Source organism: Entelurus aequoreus, linkage group LG07 (genome assembly GCF_033978785.1).
Source record: "Entelurus aequoreus isolate RoL-2023_Sb linkage group LG07, RoL_Eaeq_v1.1, whole genome shotgun sequence".
NCBI lineage: Eukaryota > Metazoa > Chordata > Actinopteri > Syngnathiformes > Syngnathidae > Entelurus > Entelurus aequoreus.
In genome coordinates, this window is record NC_084737.1 from 34,676,901 (window position 1) to 34,693,789 (window position 16,889).

The 16,889-nt window shown below is 39.7% G+C and overlaps 1 protein-coding gene across 11 annotated transcripts in view; it reads left to right on the plus strand.

The window, feature by feature from the left end:
* Nucleotides 1-16,889, plus strand: part of camta1a (calmodulin binding transcription activator 1a) — a 765,387-nt gene that overhangs the window by 660,918 nt on the left and 87,580 nt on the right. For all 11 annotated transcript variants that reach the window (XM_062053305.1, XM_062053307.1, XM_062053309.1 and 8 more), the window contains one exon: nucleotides 12,090-12,243. In XM_062053305.1, coding sequence (XP_061909289.1) covers nucleotides 12,090-12,243 — 154 coding nt within the window. The remainder of the gene's footprint in view (nucleotides 1-12,089; nucleotides 12,244-16,889) is intronic.

The following is a 16,889-nucleotide window of genomic DNA, read 5'->3' on the forward strand; positions in this document are numbered from 1 at the left end:
ACACTTATAGAGATTATTGAAACAACATCAAAGATTGTTGAACAAGAAAATATGGATTTAAAAAATTTCTGCAACAAAGATCACAAAAACCAGGATTTGGAAAATGATATAGATCCAGATACAATTTTTTTCTCCCACATCAGTAATAATTGTTTTTATTATACAGATGATCAATATAATAGCAACATTGAATGTGATAACAAATTGTCAATTATTCATTTTAATAGTAGAAGCTTGTATGCAAATTACAACAACATTAAGAACTTTTTGGAACACATCAACGAACCATTCAAAGTGATTGCTGTCACAGAAACATGGATTGATGATAAAAAAGGAATAGATTTTGATCTGGAGGGATATGAACTAAACTACATCAACAGAACCAACAAAAGTGTTGGAGGAGTAGCTGTGTACGTGATGAAGAACCTGAACTACAAAGTGGTAAAAAACATGTCATTTGCTATAGATAATATCTTAGAATGTATAACCATTGAAATATGTCAGGAAAAAAGCAAAAACATATTCATCAGTTGTATTTATAGATCACCTAAGTCAAGTATAGAAACATTTGAAAAATGGATTAAGGCAACTTACATGGACAATGGTCAAAGAATAATGTTCTTATGTGGTGACTTTAATATTGACTTATTGAACCCTAACAAGCAAAAGTCTATTGATGACTTCATTGATACAATGTACAGCATCAGTCTATATCCTAAAATCACAAAGCCAAGCAGAATCACAGCACACTGTGCCACGCTTATTGATAATATTTTTACCAATGATTTTGATAATAACACTACAAGTGGTCTACTTATAACCGACGTTAGTGATCATCTGCCAATTTTTACAATATATGATGGAAACTACAAGAAGAACATGGAAGACAAAAGGACATTTCGAAGACTATGCACAGAGAAGAGGATGACTGCCTTCAAAATTGAGCTACAAAAGCAAGATTGGGACAATGTGTACAATGAAAAAGAGGTTGATGAAGCATATGAACATTTCTTAAACAAGTTCATAATACTTTATGACAAACATTGTCCATGGATACAACTCAGTAACAAGCAGAGAAAGAATAATCAACCATGGATGACAAAAGGATTAAAAAATGCTTGTAAGAAGAAGAATACACTATATAGAAAATGTATAGCACAAAGAACTATAGAGGCAGAAATTAAGTACAAAAAGTATAAAAACAAGTTAACAGACATACTACGATCATGTAGAAAAGAATATTACAGTGAATTATTGGACAGGAACAAAAATAATATGAGAGCAACATGGGGCATCCTCAAAAGCATTATTAAAAATGGAACTAAGAGGGACTACCCTCAATACCTCTTAGACGGAAATAAAAAAAAATGACAACATAAAGGAAGTAGTTGAAAGCTTCAATAATTATTTTGTAAATATTGGACCAAAATTGGAAGAAAGGATTCCAGACCCAGTTCCAATTGAGGACTATAATGATACCATAGAGCAGACCTGGGCATTCTGCGGCCCGCGGGCCGCATCCGGCCCTTTGTGCGTCCCTGTCCGGCCCGCGTGAGGCCAATTATAAATTACAAAATACATTTTAAAAAGTATCTATGTCGAGTGTGCAATACAACGGTGCTGCTTTTGTTTTGAAAATCGTTATTTGTATTACTTCCGTGTGAACGTATGCGTGTGCGTGATTGTGAGTGAATGTGAACAGCTGCAATCATTAATTACTAAATAAAGTTGAAAAAACATCTATGTCGTGCGCGCAATACAACTGTGCTGCTTTTATTTTGAAAAGTATTATTTATGGGCGTGTGTCCGTGTGTAACCTGCGAGTGAAGGTGCACATGCAGCGACAAGTGATGCACGGTTTACACCCGAGACGCTAAAAAGAGAAAAGTTGATGAAGAATGGCGTGTTTCCAACAAGACATGGACTGCAAAGCAACGTTCTCTCGAAGGTGCGTGCCTGCGCAAATGCGCACTGCTGAAGCGTCTGCTGCGCGCAGCAAATATATGCCGCGCACCAAATCAAATCCCATCTGAATTCTAAACAAAATAAACATATTTATTCTATGTAATTTTGCAATGCAACTCTGAGTGACAGTGACAACAAGCGGCCCTAACGGTGTTCGTCAACACCGTTCAATTGAACACCGTTCAATTATTGTAACGTCTATCGAGATGCTTCGAGGACAGGAATTATATCGATCATTTTATTGAGCAAAACTGTTTATATTCGGACATAACCACACCAAAAACATGAGTAAAACACTTCTATCTCGAAAAACTAGTAATTTTATGCCGTACGAACCAGGCCAAAACCAACTTGTCATCTGTCACCAACACGCATAGCACTAATCCACTGGTGCGTTTATGGCCACACAAAAAGTCGGACAACTCAAACACCACACAAAGTTACACTATGACTCCTCAGTCATACGTGTGCTTATTTTACTGTCATTTATTATTAATGTTAATTTATTTATATTAGTCATGGAATGCTGTTACACACACTATGTTGAAGTATTACTATTATTATTAATTATTATTATTATTATTATTTATCTTACGGTATATATAAAAAAAATATTGAGCAAAATTTAATTGAAATATTGTCGATGTGGCCCTCTAGCAGTGCTCGGGTTGCGGCCCCCGGTAAAAATTAATTGCCCACCCCTGCCATAGAGCGAAATCCTAACTCCATGTTCCTCAGTAATGTGACACAGGAGGAAATAGTTACAATCGTGAAAAAATGTAAATCTAAGACTTCAACTGATTGTAACGGAATTGATATGGAAACGATAAAAAAGGTTATTGAAGAGATCTCAGGACCATTAATGTATATTAGTAACCTATCATTTCAAACAGGTACATTTCCAAACAAAATTAAAATAGCTAAAGTTGCACCAATTTATAAGACTGGAGACAAACATCAATTTACAAATTATAGACCTGTTTCTCTACTTCCACAATTTTCTAAAATCATTGAAAAACTGTTCAATAACAGATTAGAAAGTTTCATGAATAAAAATAGAATACTCGAGGAGAACCAATATGGATACAGAGCTAATGTTTCAACTTCAATGGCTTTAATTGAAATTACAGAAGAAATTATCAATGCAATAGATAGTAAAAAATGTGCGGCAGCTGTTTTTATGGATCTAACTAAAGCATTTGACACAATTAATCACAATATTTTAATCAAAAAACTAGAACGATATGGCATCAGAGGGTTAGTCTTAAACTGGATAAGAAGTTATTTAACGAACAGGAAACAATACGTGAAGCTAGGCGAACACACGTCTACAACGCTAAATATATCCTGTGGTGTACCTCAGGGATCAATACTAGGACCTAAATTATTCAATCTCTATATAAATGACATTTGTAAAGTTACAAAATATTTAAAGTTAGTATTATTTGCGGATGATACAACAGCGTTTTGTTCAGGAGAGAACACACAGGAGATAATACAAATAATAACAGAAGAAATTAACAAATTAAAAAGATGGTTTGACAAAAACAGACTATCGTTGAATCTTAGTAAAACTAAAATAATGCTATTTGGTAACAGTAGAAGAGAAAGTCAAACACAAATACAAACAGACGGAATAGAAATTGAAAGAGTAAATGAAACCAAATGTCTAGGTATAATGATTGATGATAAATTGAACTGGAAATCTCACGTAACAAATATACAACATAAAGTTGCAAGAAACACGTCAATAATGAATAAAGCAAAACATGTTCTAGACCAAAAATCCCTTCATATTCTCTACTGCTCACTAGTGTTACCATATCTGAGCTACAGTGTAGAAATATGGGGAAATAATTACAAAAGTACACTTCATTCATTAACGGTGTTACAAAAAAGATCAGTTAGAATAATACATAATGTTGGATATAGAGAATATACAAACCCTTTATTTATTGAATCAAAAATACTGAAATTCCACGACATAGTGAATTTGCAAACAGCTAAAATTATGCACAAAGCAAACTATAACCTGCTACCCAAGAATATACAACAATTCTTCCCAAAAAAAGAGGAGACATATAATCTTAGAGAAAAACGTAATTTAAAACATTTGTTTGCACGTACAACACTTAAGACCTTCAGTATATCAGTATGTGGAATTAAATTATGGAATGGATTAAGCAAAGCAATCAAACAATGTACTAACTTAAAGTGTTTACAAAGTACAAAGAAGAAGAACCATGACAAACATTCTCAATTTATTTCATCCATCCATTCATTCATTCTTAAAGTGATCTTACTTATCTCATCATATGAAATATGACTTACTTCACCAATTATTATTATTAAATTCTTACTATTATTTATTTATTTATTTGTATTGTGATTATTTATGGAGTATATTGTGAATAAATTGTGAACAGGAAGTGAACAAAAAGTTTTGCAACTGTTATGTAAAGAAAAGGGGTAGGATTAAATAAGCTCTGCTTCTTCCTACTCCTTTTCGAACATGTTGAAAAGAGAAACTGTAAATTGTGATGTATCATGTTGTATGCATGCATGTTCGAAATAAACTCAAACTATAACTCAATGTGAAAATAACTTTTTGTAATAGGCATTTTCTTGCAAATTCTTCACATTCGCAGTCAGTACTGCAGCTTCTCCCATTAGTGCACCTTCACTGAGCAAAGAAAAGTGGTTTTCATTGTAGATGTCACGTAGGACTTCTAAAATGCCCATAAAAAGTGGTACATGTCTGCTGCTTGTTTGAAAACATAGCAAAACATCAAATGTAGGAGCATGAAAACATGAATGTGCAGTAAATGAGAGTGTCTCCATGGTGAAAGCCTTGTATAGTACATGCAAAAATTATATTTAAATAAGTTGGTCTGCACCACTTTTCAATTGCACACACAGTCTTAGTAGATCACACACAACACACCCACTAATAGTACACACAGTTGTATTGTTTGCACATGCTGTTTAGTGCATGGTTTTTGGATCTTAGTAGATCAGGCCCTTGGTATTTTTCTTTGTGGGATATTTTATCAACGACATGCAAGGGTTCTCCCAGTCCCCCGCAATCAAGATCCTTTTATGGTGATAGTGTTCTTATCACTCCTGCGCATGGCTTCTCAACGCAAACCACACTCTAGTCGAAAGCAGTGGAGCAGAGTTACCGCCCTATGAACATTTGAGCATCTCTGTCCCTTTTACTTTCAATGCATGTCGGTTTCACACCGTGTTTCTGTCTCACTGCACAGTCTGTGACTTATTATATTATCGTAGGATGTAGAGGAGGTTGGTGGTTACATGCAGGTGTTCCAAGAGAGAGGCAGATTTGTGGTGGGGTCAGAGAGAATTAATGAGACAGTGGACACATTACTACACCAGCTTCTGAGAAATAGTGCTTTCGTCTCTTGTTCACTTGTAGCTGCACACACAGATTCAGTAGAAGTAGAAGGTCATTGTATCCATCTCTAACCGTCTGCATGCTTAGCTTCATTAGTGAAGATCTTTCGCTTTCCTTTGTTTCATCTTTCCTTCTGTTCTTGTCTGGTGGAGTAGAACAAGGTTTGTGACCTCGGGACGAGGTAGGCAGTTACTGATAGATTGCAGGAGGCTGCCTGGAAGTGCGTGGGTGCCAGAGAAACCAGTTGCCTGGCTACAACATCACCTTCATTCACTTGTTGCGATGGCAATATCTTGCATACGCTTGTCTTCAAAGGCTTGTGTGTGTGTGTGCGTGCATGTGTTTGTGTGTTAATGTGAATGGTGAAATTGTGTTGTCACGCCCTTGTGTGTTGGATTCAAAGAAAGTAAAGTAGAAGGCAGGACAAGACGGCTCTCTGCCGCCCACTCAGCAGGTCTTCTGCACCCATGGCTGACTCCCCAAGACTCTGCCTGCAATTAGCTCAACATCTATCCATCTGTTCTAGGGAAGCGCAGTAAACATTAACACAACGCAGTAACATCAAAACACTGTCAGGAGACACGCTGCGCTTGCACATACATGCATGTAATGAGAGGTTTAAATGGTTGGCACACATCCTCACAGATCTCCTAGCACTGTCAAGTGTTTATTTATAGACTTTCACCTCACACGCGCACATGGGATCATACAAATATGCACATTAAGACACACATGCACCCCACAGGCATCTAAGCTTTCCCTTCCACTGCTGAGGTGAAGCATCCCTCTGGGAAAAGAAATGCATAAAAACAACCCAAAGCATGTATTATACAATTAATCAATAAATTATTGAGATCTCATTTTCTCTGGAAAAGAGTAATCGGGAAAATGTTATGCCACCGTCTCAACATCCCCACCCCTCCCGTTGTTGGGGTTGTGATATTGCAAAGTGAAAAAAAAAAAAAAGCAGCCAGAAGGAAATTAAATTAAATCACCATCCTGCTAGATTTATGTGACACTTCACATTTCACATTTTCATTGTGTTGATTTCTGCTCTTTTGAATGGAGGTGCGCTTGCGTGCGCTGTGCTGGTGTTGCTCAAAGTAAGAAGTGTGAAAGAAGGAAAACAAGATTGTGGGAAAAGCTTTCTGGCTTCCCCCATGCTTTACAAGAGATTTAAAATAGTGAGGCAAGGCACTTTGCTTGGGTTTGAGCTGTTGGTATTTTAGCTTTGCGTTTAGTGCCTCTGTGAAGTACGGTTAAAAAATGAGGAGATGGTGTTTGCACATACATGTGAGCTGTATTTGATTTGCTTCAATTGCACCTTTCATTTACATACGTTCACAAAGCCGTCTGTATTCCCTGTGTTCCCAGGAAAAGATGGAGGGCATGGTTTCACCGTTGACACAGCTGGTGATGCCATCTGGGTGCATGGCACACACACACACCCACCCCACCCCCTTTCCATCTGCATCCAGACAGGGCAGTTGCTATTTGTGTGGTGTCCGTATCAATGACAGAAGACACGCAAAAGCAGGGGGATATAGCATAGCGATGTGCAACTCATGCTAGAAGCGAAATCATCAGAGAGGTCAGCAGGTTGTTTGTATGTTTAGGGTTCTTTTTCACAGAAGTAATTGTTTTTTCTGGGCCCGGTCGCCCCCAGTCATACCCCTGTCTGATGAAAGGGGAGAAAACGAGACTGAGCGGGGGTGTCTGGTCCCCTGATTAATGGTATACACAGTGAGAGGGCGCACGGACCTACTGTAGCCATGCCTTGATTTATTTGCCACTTAGTACTGATGAAGCTTCAACCTGCAGTCGCACACACATGTTGTCATTGCATTTTTCTCTATCAGCGTCTTTGTTGTTTGTCCATTCTTACGTCTTGTTTAGCGCCAAATGGCTGCATGCTCCTTATGTTGACTTGTTGTGGTGTTTTATTTTTTCATAGGCCACCCTTAGGCATATATTCGGCCATTTGAATAGTATTTGGCATCACGTACAGCTTAGATTTGTATCTCATGTTTCAAAGTGTCGATATACTGTACTTGTAGGCAATAACTATAATAATTCACAAGTGATGAAGAAATCTATTGCTAATCTTTTTGCTAAACTTGGCAGCCATGGAATTTCCTGATTTATTGCAAGTGCATCACTTCATATTTATTATCCACAAATATGTCGGTTTAAAGAAAATTGCTGTACCTTTTAGCAACATACAGGCTGCAAATTGTTTAGTTTGGCATTCATTTAGGGAATGGCCATTCAATTGGTGGCCCGAGGGCAACACCATACCAGTCCCTGAGTTCAGTTCGAAACTTGGGAGACAAACATTTTTGCATCAAATTTCTAAAAAAAAACTAAGTGCTCCTGTTGTGTAGAGGAACTTGGACCTCTGTAAAGACATTGACATTGTTGCATCGACATTTTAACTTTGCTGCTTTTTTGTCTACTGTGTAATTTACATAACTGAGGTGTACCTCAAGGGACTCCTTTAAGTCCGCTCCTTTTTGGCTGTTACACATGTTTTCTTAATGGGATTTGTGCAACTCAAGTGTTGCTGTAGCCTCTAGGGTTGTTAACGACAAACCGATGCGACCGGATACCCGGTTTGAAAGGTGGCACGAGCGGTTGTGGTGCTCAGTGGCCTTGTGGTTAGAGTGTCCGCCCTGAGATCGGTAGGTCATGAGTTCAAACTCCGGCTGAGTCATACCAAAGATGATAAAAATGGGACCCATTACCTCCCTGCTTTGCACTCAGCATTAAGGGTTGGAATTGGGGGTTAAATCACCAAAATGATTCCCGAGCGTGGCCACCGCTGCTGCTCACTGATTCCCTCACCTCGCAGGGGGTGGAACAAGGGGATGGGTCAAACGCAGAGAGTAATTTCACCACACCTATTGTGTGTGTGACTATCAGTGGTACTTTAACTTTAACTTTACAGTGCCTTCAATCGATAATGTTCAGTTTTAAATCCTTAGGTTAAGCAATTGTAGACACATAAATCAGTTGTTGCGCCGAAACTCTACCCTGCATACTGCAATTAAGCTGTATAATGACACTATCTAATTAAATAAGTAATACAGTCATATACCAGAATGCTAATAGTTTCCATGCTGCTGTTGCCCTGAAAATGTTGTTTTTATATAAAATACTGTCTGTTCTTTTCATTTTTTAAATTTTTGTTTGTTTGTTTGATATTCATTGTAAAGTTCAGCTGTTTTTTCATTGGGGCCCTGACTCCACTGCAAGCATGAATTAATAAAGTCAAGTCAAGTCAAGAACTGAAAATCAGTTGACGGTTTTTGTCTTTAAAACGACACGAGAGCCAGGGTTGTCCGTGAAGAGTCACGTGCTTGTTACATTACTTCCGTAAATGGGGACGAGAATAGACGTAGACACATAGAGCGGGTGTCGCGCGAGACTGGCAATCAGTGGACAGTTTATGTTTAGAACGTGAGAGTCGCATCTCCCTGCCAAATAATTACCCACAAGATACGTAATGTCAACACCAAGGACCGTCTCCATCCTTTGCAGTCCGTCAATATTGTAACATCCCAAGTAATGGCAGAACAGACAGATTCCTAGTTTGTCTTTCTTTATTTCACACAATGCAATGGTCTCGTAAAGAGGGCTCAATCTCTGTGTCTTGCTCTCTTTTCCGGCAACTTTCCTTTCCCCTTTCAACTCCACAACACACTTCACTTGCTTCCCATCCTTGTCCCGGATGTCCCGCCCCCCTAGGCGTCTGTGAAAACACTGATTTGACTTGACTCTTGGAAAATAAATATATTTGACATGTGACATGTGTTTGCCTTTTTACTTTAAAACATATATTTGGGGATATATGTTGTGTTTTAAAAAAATGTAATTACTGGAAGCATGTCATATTTATAGAATGTGTTTTATTTTTGTATTTGAAGATGAATGTATCTATGGAGGTTCTCATTCATCAGGTTATTGTTATTCTCATGGCATTCAACTGTTTTTTTTTTGTCTTAGAAGACGTTTGGCCTCTCACCCGGGTAGTTTTCATCAGTTCATGCTCATAGACTTAGCTTGGACAGATCTTGTCTGAGCGCTTGGTGCCAAGGTCCTAACTTTTTATCCTCTAACAGAGTGGTTCTTAACCTTGTTGGAGTTACCGAACCCCTCCAGTTTCATATGCGCATTCACCGAACCCTTCTTTAGTGAAAAATAAAATGTTTGTTTTTTCAAATTCAAGACAAAGTTATATGGTTTTGGTAACACTTTAGTACGGGGAACATATTCTAAGTAACAACGACTTAATTTAGAGTTATTTGGACACTAGGGGAACATATTCTAAGTAATAAAGACTTAATTCAGAGTTATTTGGTTAGGGTTAGGGTCAGGGTTAGAGGGTTAGGGTTATAATAAGGCCACGCCGAATAAGGCATTAATAAGTACTTAATAATGACTAGTTAAGAGCCAATATGTTACTAATTTGCATGTTAATAAGCAACTAATTAATGGTGAATATGTTCCTCATACTAAAGTGTTAACATGTTTTTTTACTGGTGCATAAAATGAACCGTACATGAACATCACCTTGTTCAAACAACAAAACCAACACAGCGCATAAACTCACAACAAATTACACACCTGCAAACCAGTCCACTGTTGCCGTATCCATAATACGCCGATAGGGAGAAGTTTGTATTTACACGATAAGTCGGGTGTGTTTTGACCTCCGGCGAACCCCTGAGGCCGACTCACCGAACCCCTAGGGTTCGATCGAACCCAGGTTAAGAACCACTGCTCTAACATGAGGAGGAGCGTTTGCATAGGAAGGAATGCTTTTGTTCTTTTGTGGTGTAAAAAGGAATGTGTCCTTCAACAAATGTTAACCATACAATTGAATGATTCATACACCATATCGAATCTTAATGAATCGTTCATACATTAAATCGAATTGCATCGAATCATTCTGTTTTATAAACAAATCGTTTTTGAATCGCATCGTAACCCGTGTATCGAGATGCGAATGGAATCGTCCACCACAAAGAGATTTACATCCCTAGTAGTCTGTTTACTTCAGATTCACTCAGTAGTTGTTTTATTGAACTTCTTTAGCTCCACTAGTAGTGTTCCTCATGGTTCCATTTTAGGTCCTTTCATTTTCATCATTTGAGTTATTCAACTGGTGGCCCGCGAGTTCAGTTAAAAAAACTTGTGAGAGACTGTCATATTTGTAGCAGATTCTTAAAAATACTAAATGCTGTCATAAAGATGATCTTTGACCAGTGTTTTTGCAGAAGGTCTTTGAAAACAACAGTGCTGGGGCTTGGGCTCTGGGTCTTTCTGTGTGGAGTTTGCATGTTCTCCCTGTGACTGCGTGGGTTCCCTCCGGCAGTGGCGTGCAGTGAGGTTAATGTCTGGTGAGGCACGGCTGCATCATCACAGTCAGATTTACAAACATATGAACATGCAGTGCAGGTGTACCTAATGTTGTGTCCTTGCAGTCGTTCCCGGCTCATCCAGCGTGAGCATTGTTGTTTTTGCACTTTTTGGCTTCTTGTTAAGTGACTTTTTTTGGGTGGATTCGGTCTTGCACGTGGAGGGTTTGGGTATGGGCTTTGGTTGGTGTGGCCGCGGCGCTCCCATCGGGGGTGCATTCTGCGGCGGAGGTGCTTGGCACCAGGAGGCGGGGTTATGAGACGAGCCTCACACAGTGTGTCTTTGCAGCAGTTTTAGGAATGCTCAGCACTTTACACACATACAGTTGTTGACAAAATACACTGTACATTATATACCTCAGCTAACTAAACTATGGAAATGTATAATATAATTCATATAGCAATACGGTCTCACTGCACAGCAGGCCAGCAGTTAGCCGAGTCATTGCGCACAATCCACGTTGAGGCACAACGCAGTGACGTGCCTCAACTGGCTGCTGATCACCGCACCGTCTCTTCTCAGTATTTGAACGGCAAATGTGAAAATAAAAATAAAAATAATCTAAAACTGGTGAAGTTAAATGGAAAATAACTTTAGTATAATCACTGGATACATATAACAATTTAATTAATTTTTTTTTATTTTTACTTTTTTTTTTCTTTCCATGATGGCAGGTGAGGCCGTGCCTCCCCTGCCTCTAGTGACTGCACGCCACTGCCCTCCGGGTACTCCGGCTTCCTCCCACCTCCAAAGACATATACCTGGGGATAGGTTGATTGGCAACACGAAATTGGCCCTAGTGTGTGAATGTTGTCTGTCTATCTGTGTTGGCCCTGCCATTAGGTGGCGACTTGTCCAGGGTGTACCCTGCCTTCCGCCCGAGTGCAGCTGGGATAGGCTTTAGCACCCTCCGTGACCCCGAGAGGGACAAGTGGTAGCAAATGGATGGATGAATAGGGCAACTTACTCAACTCATCATGTGGGAAGACTTGACAAAATGCTAAAATTAATTCCTCCATGCAAATAAGCAAGTGCACGTGGACAAATCCAAATGCACACGAGGAAAATTATCACGGATTCGCTTTTGTCAGTTATGTGTTGCGATGTACTGTTTCCAGTTTGACTTCTCATTAACCAGCTGGCGCCTTTCAGGCTGGTGAAAACACTCCCAGCTGAGCCACACGTCCATGTGTCACTTGCACTCTTTGCTGGAGCATCCTCGAGAGCATGGAGCGTGTTCCCTGTGCAGCTGACACCACACATAATCTCATCTCTGTTCTCCCCACAGAACCCTGACATTGTGCTCGTCCATTATTTGAATGTGCCAGCCATTGAGGATTGTGGGAAACCATGTGGTCCAATCCTGTGTTCCATCAATACGGACAAGAAGGAGTGGGCCAAGTGGACCAAGGAGGAGCTGATCGGCCAGCTCAAACCCATGTGTGAGTGTTTATCTGAACTACTAATTGTTTTGCCATATTCTATTTAAAGCTTTTGTGTGGAGTAGGGTTGTATGGTATAACGGTATATTAGTATAGTACCGCGATACTAATGAATCATATTCGGTACTATACCGCCTCTGAACAGTACCGGTCCGCCACGCCCCGGTGCCCCCGTCGCCGTCATGTCGTGACATTGCTGTTTACGAGCAGACGAGCATGTTCTGCAGTGCACAATCACGGAGTACTTACAAGCAGACACAGTGTGTAGACAGAAAAGAGAGAACAGACGCATTTTGGCTTAAAAACTAACGATAAAGTTGAAGTTATAACACTAAAACGCACTCAGGAAGAGATGCTTTAAGACATGGCTAGCTAGCTAGCGGCTAATGTTCATCCGCCATCGGCAGTGTTTTAGCTACTTCTGAATCACTAATCCTGGTCTCCATGGCGACAAATAAAGTATGTTTCTTATAAGTATCATCCCTGCAGGATGAGGAATAGCTAAACATGCTTCACTACACACCGTAGCTCACCGGCATCAAAATGTAAACAAACGCCCTTGGTGGATCTACACCTAACATCCACTGTAATGATACCAAGTAGTGTAGCGTATATAGTCGATACTACTATGATTACGTCAATATTTTTTGGCATCACAATATCTTCTTTTGTTTTTAAAAAATGTATATTATGTTTATAAACTCAGGAAATATGTCCCTGGACACATGAGGACTTTGAATATGACCATGTATGATCCTGTAACTACATGGTATCGGCTTGATACCCAAATTTGTGGTATCATCCAAAACTAACGTAAAGTATCAAACAACAGAATGATAAGTGATTATTACATTTTAACAGAAGTGTAATAGAACATGTTAAAAGAGAAAGTAAGCAGATATTAACAGTAAATGAACAAGTAGATTAATAATTCATTTTCTACCACTTGTCATTAATAATTTTGACAAAATAATAGAATGGAAAATGACACAATATGTTACTGCATACGTCAGCAGACAATTTTTTTATTTTTTTTTTAAGGACAAACTTTCAATAAGAAACATATGTTTGAAGTACCGTAAGATTTTTTGTTAAAATAAAGCCAATAATGCAATTTTTTTGTGGCCCACTTAAATTAGAAAAGTACCAAAAAGTATCGAAATAATTTTGGTACAGGTACCGGTACCAAAATATTGGTATCGGGACAACACTAGCGTGGAGTCATCTACCCTCAATGTTGCCTTAGACTTATTTAGTCTGAGGATCCAATGTCAGCTCTTATTAGCTGATCGCTGCTACACTAAATGCCCTGAGCACCTCAGTCAGAGAGCATCTGACTGTCCCTACTTCCTGCAGCCATTTGCAAGTTGCAGGTCAAAGGTCGGCTCTTCCCATACCCCTGGCTCCACTCAGACCAAGCCTAAAGTGTGTTCCTTACTGACCCGAGGAGGACGTCAGGGCAAGAGGATGACAGCCCGTCGGTTATTGATTCACGTTAGCGCATGGGAGCAGGAATGTGTTAACCTGAGTCTCGCCAGATCCTTGTAGTTCGCTGAGCTCCACACAAGGATCTGGGATCGAGGGCAATGCAAACTCCTTCAAGATAGCAAAAAAGAATGAACCAATCAGGATTGCCGGGCGGGATTTCATTGATGTGACGTAGTGCCGAAGCGACTGTTTAATTCAAACAACAATGGCAACATGCAGCGAGGAGTCGTGTGCTGACATTGATTCTGCTATTGCAACTAAGCATATACGACACGGTCTCTCCCGAACGTTCAACAATTTCAAACCAAGTTCTGTTAGACGTTCGTCTATGCTTTTTTTGTTGCCGACTTTGAGAAATATTTTTTTGCTGTTCCCAATTAAGCCCTTTATTCGCATATGTTCTTTGCACAAACGACATTGATCGTCTACAGCAGTGGTTCTCAACCTTGTTGGAAGTACCGAACCCCACCAGTTTCATATGTGCATTCACCGAACCCTTCTTTAGTGAAAAATAAAATGTTTTTTCAATTCAAGAAATATGTATATGTTTTTTTTTACTGGTGCACAAAATGAACTGTGCATGAACATCACCTTGTTCAAAGAACAAAACCAATACCGTGCATGAACTCACAACAAATTACACACCTTAAACACATTACCATGAATTGATTAACGTGGACCCCGACTTAAACAAGTTGAAAAACTTATTCGGGTGTTACCATTTAGTGGTCAATTGTACGGAATATGTGCTGTACTGTGTAAACTGTACTGTTTCATATAATGTACCGGTATTCTCTTCCTTTGCAATCTACTAGTAAAAGTTTCAATCGATCAATCAAAAAACCTGCAAATCAGATGGAAAACTAGAGGGAACATTGTTTGAGGGTATCCATAATACGCTGATAGGGAGAAGTTTTTATTTACACGATAAGTCGGATATCTCTTTACCTCCGTGGCGGAGGCTCCGCTGAACCCCTGAGGCCGACTCACCGAACCCCTAGGGTTCGATCGAACCCAGGTTAAGAACCACTGATCTACAGAAATTGCTGCGTTGTTTCAGTAAAAGTTATCTAACTTTTCGCTCTGTCGTTATCCAATATGTCAGCTGTTCTGTTTTGGATTTCCCAGCGTCGCTCTCATCAGCGTCACGGGTTGATTTCGATGTGAGTGGTTGAAGTAGCACGTCATTCAAGATAACGGACAAGTGGTTTATCCAATCACATACAATGATTTTTTTTAGAAGGCCCCGCCTTCTGAAATACATCTCCTATTGAGAAGTCCCAGATCCTTGTGTGGAGCTCAGCGAACTACAAGGATCTGGCGAGAGTCAGGTTAGGAATGTGTGACTCACCAGGAAATATCCCTAACACACACCCTCTCCGTGTTGTTATCAGCTTTACAAATGCTCTGTTAGATGCGAGATGTGTTTTTTACAAGTCTCTGGGCATGCCTGAAGACTGAGGTGATGTTGTGGAAAAAGGTCAGGGTTTGTCAGATGATGGTAACAATCAAATTGGGACTTTTGCGAAGCTCGGAAATCTTTCAGGGAGCTGTTAATACTCATAACAACTCGTCTGTGATTTGGGGGAGTCGAGCAGGGGATCGCAGGGCGATGACTTCCAACGGCCAATTATGTGTGCCTGGGCAAGGTAAAGAGCCGCTTGTCAGCAGCCTTAAAGACACTCACTTGCGTATACTGACAGGCATCATCACGTAGGTTTTGTCTACATCATTATCCTCCTCACTGCTCAGCTTCATGTCACTTTCAGGACATAAAGCCTTACCTCGGGACAGCCGCCGAGCAACAATGGCCTACAGTGTTCATTACATCTGTGACTTAATGTAAAAAGCAAGCACCATTTGCAGTAATGCTTTAAGTCATTAACTTTGGGAGTTGTTGGGACAAAGAGGGTGACGCCTTCTTGCTGCTAGGCTGTACGAGGGGATCCATAAAATGTTTAAAAAAAAAAAAAACCTCTCTGTCTTTGCCTTTTATCTTTTCTTTTCTTTCTAGCGTCCTTGTTACATTAAAAGACTAGTGCTGACGTAAGCTGCGTAATGGAGCAACATTGCCATCTTGTGGTACAATTGGATAGCGTCGCCTAATTAAAGCAAAAGATGAGGACCTTGATCAAGTCATGTTGTGTTATGTTAGGTGTACTCTCCAGACCCTTCAAACAAGGACACCTGTAAAATCCAATTGTATTGAACGCAGCATAGTTGTATAAAATTATTGAATGGTTAATATAATAATACAGCATGTATTATACATAATATACTGTATGTCACATTTCCATTTATGCTTTTTTTTTGTCTGTGTGCATGCTCTTGTCAATAATGGAGATGGAAATCATGAAAATTTAAACAAGTCTACACATTTTAATATTGTTGAATAATGTATTTATATTCTATACTGCAAATGAGCTGCGGTCTATCCTCAGCTGACATTGGCACAATCTCAAGGCCCATATAAACCATCCATCCATTTTCTACCGCTTCTCCCTCTTGGGGTTGCGGGAGTGGCTGGAGCCTACCCCAGCTGCATTCAGGCTGAAGGCAGGCTACACCCTGGACAAGTCACCCCCTCATCGCAGGGCCAACACAGATAGACAGACAACATTCACACTCACATTCACACACTAGGGCCAATTTAGTGTTGCCAATCAACCTATCCCCAGGTGCATGTCTTTGGATTTGGGAAGAAGCCGGAGTACCCGGACGGAACCCACGCATTCACGGGGAGAACCCAGGACCTTCTTATTGTGAGGCACCAGCACTAACCCCTGTTCCACCGTGCTGCCATATTCAAGAAATGTTCAATAAAAGTACAATAACCAACATTTTAACAGTAAATTTACCTGCTACTTCTTTTTTTATTCAACACAAAATAAAATAATACAATGTTAATATAAAAAAGTGTAACCAACATTATCTTTAGGTTGAATTAGCATATTATTTTATTGGTATCGGCCCATATAAACCATTCACATTCACAATTTAGAGTCTCCAACCTAACTTAACATGCATGCGTTCAAATGTGGGAGTGGAGCCCAAGAAAACTGACACAAACATGCACACTCCAACGGACATTCTAACATTTGGTCCAAATGTTAAAGCTGTTAAGCTCCCATGCGGACAACCTTAGATATATATCCGCC